This window comes from Oncorhynchus tshawytscha, linkage group LG02 (assembly GCF_018296145.1).
Source record: "Oncorhynchus tshawytscha isolate Ot180627B linkage group LG02, Otsh_v2.0, whole genome shotgun sequence".
Classification (NCBI taxonomy): domain Eukaryota; kingdom Metazoa; phylum Chordata; class Actinopteri; order Salmoniformes; family Salmonidae; genus Oncorhynchus; species Oncorhynchus tshawytscha.
Window position 1 is genome coordinate 6092734 of NC_056430.1, and position 8459 is coordinate 6101192.

General features: G+C 44.0%; 1 protein-coding gene across 1 annotated transcript in view; it reads left to right on the forward strand.

Annotated features, from left to right (window-relative positions):
- The window catches only part of LOC112222072 (poly(rC)-binding protein 2), a 93143-nt gene that overhangs the window by 46772 nt on the left and 37912 nt on the right, over positions 1 to 8459 (forward strand). Inside the window, 3 exon segments of the mRNA XM_042329726.1 lie at positions 662 to 790; positions 1713 to 1787; positions 3025 to 3096. Coding sequence (XP_042185660.1) covers positions 662 to 790; positions 1713 to 1787; positions 3025 to 3096 — 276 coding nt within the window.

Consider the following 8459-nt stretch of genomic DNA (forward strand, 5'->3'; position numbering starts at 1 on the left):
CCTGGTCAGTTGTTTCAGATCAGAGCTGGATGAGAAGAGCCGAGGAGGAACCTGACAACTGTTTTTATACTACTTGTAGTACTTCAGTACATATGACTAAACATTTTTTTCCTGATCTTACCACTCAGCACGTTTTAATAGATGTTCTGTTTAGGATAGGAACGGATGGAGGACCTGATTGGGAGTCCCACAGGGCGGCACACAATTAGCCCACCGGCTGTCATTGTAAATAAGAGTGTGTTCTTAACTGACTTGTCTAGTTAAATAAAGTTTAAATAAAGGTTAAATAAATCAAAATAAATCACTATACATGTGTACATAATACACAGAAATCTCCAGCAAAACATGATATGACTTTTAATACCTGCAAAGGGGAAATAAACTCCTTGAACTATTTGAACCAGTTGAACCAGTTGAACCACTATTTGAACCAGTTGAACCACTAGTTGAACCACTAGTTGAACCCCACACAAACACATTTGAACTTGAGAGGAGAATTGTTTTTAGACAGTTGAGAAAGTGTCTGTGTCTATTTGCAATTTAAATATGAGACAGAATTGAAAGGTAAACAACAATTCTCTTTTAAAGCAGATAAATGACCTGTGTAATTTCTCTTGTAAAGCAGATAAATAAATTACCTGTGTATTTTCTCACTCAACAGACCACCGGGGCACAAGTACAGGTAGCTGGGGACCTTCTGCCCAACTCCACCGAGAGAGGAGTGACGATATCTGGAACCCAAGACGCCGTCATCCAGTGTGTTAAACTCATCTGCACTGTCATTCTCGAGGTACTGTACACTCGGCGGCGTTCTCAAACACTCGGCTGCGTTCTCAAACACTCGACTAGGTTCTCAAACACTCGGCTGCGTTCTCAAACACTCGGCTGCGTTCTCAAACACCTGGCTGCGTTCTCAAACACCTGGCTGCGTTCTCAAACACTCGGCTGCGTTTTCAAACACTCGGCTGCGTTCTCAAACACTTCATCCAGAAAGTTTAGCAGACATCAGTGTTGTTTTATTTGTCTCATGGTTTTCAACAGCACGTCATTACCATGGTGATGGAAGGTCATAATTAATTTAAAGATGGACACCTTACCAATTTTTATTGTTTACAAAAAAAAACTATATATTTTTTGAGCCCATTCTAACGTTCAAATGAACAGTAACTGAATGCCTCGATGCCTGTCTGCCTGCTTCATATAACAAGACACGGCCACGTAACTCACTGTCTGTAGAAGCGAATCATGTTGATGAACGGGGTGGTGTACCTAATAAACTGGCCACTTCGTGTATATGTTGTTGTTGTTGTTTTTTAAACACAAGTGGTGTAGGCTATTTCAATAGTTAGTCTGATGGTGCCCTCTGATGTCATGTCTGTTTGTCTGTAATGCGATATTTAAAAATGTATAACCTCTTATCTGCAAGGCTTAAGAACTAGCTTACCACAGCGAGGAGAGTACTTATGAGGATGAATGCTAAATGCTAAATGCTAAATGCTAAATGCTAAATGCTAAATGCTAAATGCTAAAACAGAGAAATCAAAGGATTTAGTTATTCCACTTTAATCCAACATTCTGCTAATCATCTATCCTTTTAGGCTGCACAACTATATTTGATTTTGTGTTTTTTATGCCCTCAATTGTGCTGTGATGTTTTACTAAAAGCTACCTTGAGTTTAATACTGTTTTAATTTTGGTCGTCTTGTATCTAGTCACCTCCGAAAGGAGCCACTATTCCGTATCGACCCGGCCCCTCCCCAGGAACCGTCATGATCGCCGGGAACCAGGTGAGGATGAGAAACCCCGTAACATAACACAACATAGAAAAGCATAGCGTCACATCAACCTTAACATCACATACAGTAACAGGTGAGAGAATCAGACCTACACGGAGAGGGGGGGGGGCACTCAAAATGTCCGCCAGTCCACTCATTATGACATCATTGACCTGAATGGAGATTTTCTTTTAATACTCTAGGGATTTTGTATTTCTATACCCGGGGGACCAACTCACAATATCCAGCTGAACTTCTCGGGTCTCCACACCAGGTTGCAATATTGATTGTATATATTTGAAGTACTTCAGGAGCGATTAGCAAGAGAATAGTCCTAAACCCAAGTATTTCAAATATCTGAATCACATATTCAACCCTGGTCTGTATTCATTCACTGGAATTTTTACATTTCTTAATTTAAACTTTATTTAACTAGGCAAGTCAGTCAGGAACATATTCTTATTTACAATGACGGCCAAACCCTCCCTTATCTCATACTCCACACACACACACACACACACACACACACACACACACACACACACACACACATACACACACACATACATACATACCTACACACACACACACATACACATACATACATACATACATACATACATACATACATACATACATACATACATACATACACACAAACACACGCGTAGACACGGTTGCGTGCAGCATACAATAATATCAAGATCAATGATCCTCATGAATATTCATCATTTCCTGCCTGGGTTCAAGAGCTGCAATTCCAGAGCAGAAAATACATGAAAGTGGATATGCAGCCCCGTCCCAAATGGCACCCTGTTCCCTACATAGTGCACTACTTTTGGCCAGAGTCCTATGGGCGCTTGTTGAAAGTAGTGCACTAGATAGGGAATATGGTGCCATTTGGGACATACACCTTCATTGATGCTCGCGACTGTGATTCCCTTTATCAATGTGGTAATGGAATCACACAAATGATCTTTTTAAGATCAGATAACTGTTCCTGCCAAACGTTGATATATTTGATGTTAAATCTCTGACGTTGATGAGGAAAGAGGATGAGAATGATACTGTAGGGGACACTGGACAGCGTACCATGAGTTGGGTTGTTTAGTACATTTACTACCCCCGACCCTTGGCCTCTTTACTTAGTTATATAGGGGGGGGGGGGTTGTTGATGTCTGTAACATCCTACAGTTTGGACTGTACCAAGTCTGACCCCTGGTCTGTCTGTCTGTCTCTGTGGTTGAAGGTGTTTGAGACATCTGAGTACGGATCACATCCCCTCTTCCATGTGTCCCAGGGAGGGCTGGATTTACAACAAGTGAGTATGATGATGATGATGATGATGAGCTGATTTTTCTATTTTTTTTTTTTTTTTTACCTTTATTTAACTAGGCAAATCAGTTAAGAACACATTCTTATTTACAATGACGGCCTAGGAACATTAACTTTAAACAACACTTTTTATGGATATCTTTAAGAAAGGGCTTTCTTCTTGCCACTCTTCCATAAAGGCCAGATTTGTGCAATATACGACTGATTGTTGTCCTATGGACAGAGTCTCCCACCTCAGCTGTAGATCTCTGCAGTTCATCCAGAGTGATCATGGGCCTCTTGGCTGCATCTCTGATCAGTCTTCTCCTTGTATGAGCTGAAAGTTTAGAGGGACGGCCAGGTCTTGGTAGATTTGCAGTGGTCTGATACTCCTTCCATTTCAATATTATCGCTTGCACAGTGCTCCTTGGGATGTTTAAAGCTTGGGAAATCTTTTGTATCCAAATCCGGCTTTAAACTTCTTCACAACAGTATCTCGGACCTGCCTGGTGTGTTCCTTGTTCTTCATGATGCTCTCTGCGCTTTTAACGGACCTCTGAGACTATCACAGTGCAGGTGCATTTATACGGAGACTTGATTACACACAGGTGGATTGTATTTATCATCATTAGTCATTTAGGTCAACATTGGATCATTCAGAGATCCTCACTGAACTTCTGGAGAGAGTTTGCTGCGCTGAAAGTTAAGGGGCTGAATAATTTTGCACGCCCAATTTTTCAGTTTTTGATTTGTTAAAAAAGTTTGAAATATCCAATAAATGTTGTTCCACTTCATGATTGTGTCCCACTTGTTGTTGATTCTTCACAAAAAAATACAGTTTTATATCTTTATGTTTGAAGCCTGAAATGTGGCAAAAGGTCGCAAAGTTCAAGGGGGCCGAATACTTTCGCAAGGCACTGTATATCCTCTCTGTGTTTCTGTAGTGAACATCACACACCACTGTGTGGCCGTGGAGATACTTACACTGACATGTGCAGTTACTCACTTTGAGCACCTGGAAAAGTCCTGTCCATGACTACTGCAGTATAACGTCTCTATGTACACCTTGGAGCATGTAGACAGTCAGTCACCTTGGAGCAGGTAGGAGCAGGTAGACAGTCAGTCACCTTGGAGCAGGTAGGAGCAGGTAAACAGTCAGTCACCTTGGAGCAGGTAGGAGCAGGTAAACAGTCAGTCACCTTGGAGCAGGTAGACAGTCAGTCTCCTTGGAGCAGGTAGACAGTCAGTCACCTTGGAGCAGGAGACAATCAGGCACCTTGGAGCAGGTAGACAGTCAGTCACCTTGGAGCAGGTAGACAGTCAGTCACCTTGGAACAGGTAGACAGTCAGTCAGGCTCCTTGGAGCAGGTAGGAGCAGGTAGACAGTCAGTCACCTTGGAGCAGGTAGACAGTCAGCCTCATTGGAGCAGGTAGCAGCAGGTAGACAGTCAGTCACCTTGGAGCAGGTAGACAGTCAGTCTCCTTGGAGCTGGTAGACAGTCAGTCTCCTTGGAGCAGGTAGGAGCAGGTAGACAGTCAGCCACCTTGGAGCAGGTAGACAGTCAGGCACCTTGGAGCAGGTAGACAGTCAGTCACCTTAGAGCAGGTAGACAGTCAGTCACCTTGGAGCAGGAAGACAGTCAGTCTCCTTGGAGCAGGTAGGAGCGGGTAGACAGTCAGTCACCTTGGAGCAGGAAGACAGTCAGTCTCCTTGGAGCAGGTAGACATTCAGTCAGACACCTTGTAGTGTTGGGGTGAGAATAGGAGGGAAATAAATATATGAAGGGAACTGACCCTGTTTATAGAACTGACCCTGGATATAGAACTGACCCTGTTTATAGAACTGCCCTGTTTATAGAACTGACCCTGTTTATAGAACTGACACTGGATATAGATCTGACCCTGTTTATAGAACTGACCCTGTTTATAGAACTGACCCTGGCTATAGAACTGACCCTGTTTATAGAACTGACCCTGTTTATAGAACTGACACTGGATATAGATCTGACCCTGTTTATAGAACTGACCCTGTTTATAGAACTGACCCTGGCTATAGAACTGACCCTGTTGATAGAACTGACCCTGGATATAGAACTGACCCTGGATATAGATCTGACCCTGGATATAGAACTGACCCTGTTTATAGAACTGACCCTGGATATAGAACTGACCCTGGATATAGAACTGACCCTGTTTATAGAACTGACCCTGTTTATAGAACTGACCCTGTTTATAGAACTGACCCTGGATATAGATCTGACCCTGTTTATAGAACTGACCCTGTTTATAGAACTGACCCTGGATATAGAACTGACCCTGGATATAGATCTGACCCTGTTTATAGAACTGACCCTGAATATAGAACTGACCCTGTTGATAGAACTGACCCTGTTTATAGAACTGACCCTGTTTATAGAACTGATCCTGTTGATAGAACTGACCCTGTTTATAGAACTGACCCTGTTTATAGAACTGACCCTGTTTATAGAACTGACCCTGGATATAGATCTGACCCTGTTTATAGAACTGACCCTGTTTATAGAACTGGCCCTGTTAATAGAACTGACCCTTTTGATAGAACTGGCCCTGTTAATAGAACTGGCCCTGTTGATAGAACTGGCCCTGTTGATAGAACTGACCCTGTTGATAGAACTGGCCCTGTTGATAGAACTGGCCCTGTTGATAGAACTGGCCCTGTTGATAGAACTGGCCCTGTTGATAGAACTGGCCCTGTTGATAGAACTGGCCCTGTTAATAGATCTGACCCTGTTGATAGATCTGACCCTGTTGATAGAACTGACCCTGTTGATAGAACTGGCCCTGTTGATAGAACTGACCCTGTTAATAGATCTGACCCTGTTGATAGAACTGGCCCTGTTGATAGAACTGACCCTGTTAATAGATCTGACCCTGTTGATAGATCTGACCCTGTTGATAGAACTGACCCTGTTGATAGAACTGGCCCTGTTGATAGAACTGACCCTGTTAATAGATCTGACCCTGTTGATAGAACTGACCCTGTTAATAGATCTGACCCTGTTGATAGAACTGGCCCTGTTAATAGATCTGACCCTGGATATAGAACTGACCCTGTTGATAGAACTGACCCTGTTTATAGAACTGACCCTGTTTATAGACCTGACCCTGTTGATAGAACTGACCCTGTTTATAGAACTGGCCCTGTTGATAGAACTGGCCCTGTTAATAGATCTGACCCTGTTGATAGAACTGGCCCTGTTAATAGAACTGACCCTGTTGATAGAACTGGCCCTGTTAATAGAACTGGCCCTGTTGATAGAACTGGCCCTGTTGATAGAACTGGCCCTGTTAATAGATCTGACCCTGTTGATAGAACTGGCCCTGTTGATAGAACTGACCCTGTTGATAGAACTGGCCCTGTTGATAGAACTGGCCCTGTTAATAGATCTGACCCTGTTGATAGAACTGACCCTGTTGATAGAACTGACCCTGTTGATAGAACTGGCCCTGTTGATAGAACTGGCCCTGTTAATAGATCTGACCCTGTTTATAGATCGGGCCCTGTTTATAGATCTGACCCTGTTGATAGAACTGGCCCTGTTGATAGAACTGGCCCTGTTAATAGATCTGACCCTGTTTATAGATCTGACCCTGTTTATAGATCTGACCCTGTTTATAGATCTGACCCTGTTGATAGAACTGGCCCTGTTGATAGAACTGGCCCTGTTAATAGATCTGACCCTGTTTATAGATCTGACCCTGTTTATAGATCTGACCCTGTTGATAGAACTGGCCCTGTTGATAGAACTAGCCCTGTTAATAGATCTGACCCTGTTTATAGATCTGACCCTGTTGATAGAACTGGCCCTGTTAATAGAACTGACCCTGTTGATAGCTTCCTCTCTTATTTCTTATTCTTTATTATTCATAGTTTTATTAGTTACACTATTATAGCTAAACTGTACTAGTTTGATTTCTATTACTGCTCTGCTGGTTAGAGCCTTCAAGCCAAGCATTTCACTGTACTTGTGCATTTGACAATACAACTTGCTCTTGAACTGAACACGCACACGCACACACGCACACACACACACACACGCACACACACACACACACACACGCACACACACACACGCACACACAAACTAGAACCAGGCCAAGTCTCCCTTGTTGTCCCAGAGTATATTAACAACCCCAGTGTCCTCTGTTGTCTGCTGCTAGCATTATCACTGTGGAGCTAAACAGGGATGGTGTGACAGAGAGTAGACATGGAGAGAGAGAGATAGGGAGAGAGAGGGGGGTAGAGAGAGAGAGACAGATAGAGAGAGAGGGGGTAGAGAGAGAGAGATAGATAGGGAGAGAGTGGGGGTAGAGAGAGAGACAGATAGGAAGAGGGGGTAGAGAGAGAGAGACAGATAGGGAGAGAGGGGGTAGAGAGAGAGAGACAGATAGGGAGAGGGGGGTAGAGAGAGAGAGAGAGAGACAGATAGGGAGAGAGGGGGATAGAGAGAGAGACAGATAGGGAGAGAGAGGGGGTAGAGAGAGAGAGAGACAGGGAGAGAGGGGGGTAGAGAGAGAGCCAGAGCGAAACGAGCATGAGCGAGAGAGATCCTGAGAGGGAGAGAGAAGGGTAGATGAGAGAGGGGGGGTAGAGAGTATTATCTACTTCACTAGCTTTGGCAATGTTAACATATGTTTCCCATGCCAATAAAGCCCTTAAATTGAATTGAAAAATTGAGAGAGCCAGAGCGAGAGGGAGGGAGAGAGAGAGACGATCGAGAGCCAGCGAGAGAGAGAGACAGTGAGGGAGGGACAGACTAGAGGGAGAGAGAGAGATGAGAGAGAGAGCCAGAGAGAGGGGGAGAGAGAGAGAAAGAGACAGAGACAGAGGAGAGAGAGCCAGAGAGAGGGGGAGAGAGAGAGACAGAGACAGAGACAGAGGAGAGAGAGCCAGAGAGAGGGGGGAGAGAGAGAAAGAGACAGAGACAGAGGAGAGAGAGCCAGAGAGAGGGGGAGAGAGAGAGAAAGAGACAGAGACAGAGACAGAGGAGAGAGAGCCAGAGAGAAGGGGGAGAGAGAAAGACAGAGACAGAGGAGAGAGAGCCAGAGAGAGGGGGAGAGAGAGAGACAGAGCAGAGAGAGACAGAGAGAGGGGGGAGAGAGAGAGAGAGGGACAGAGGAGAGATTATTATTTTGGAACTTCTGTGAGTGTAATGTTTACTGTTCATTTTTATTGTTTATTTCACTTTGGTATATTATCTAGTTCACTTGCTTTGGCAGCGTTAACATGTGTCTTTCCCGTGCCAATAAAGCCCCTTGAAGACACTGCGGTAGTCTTGTCACCAAGCCATTGTAAGTGATCACTGGGTGAAACCCAAAGCTACTACTTCT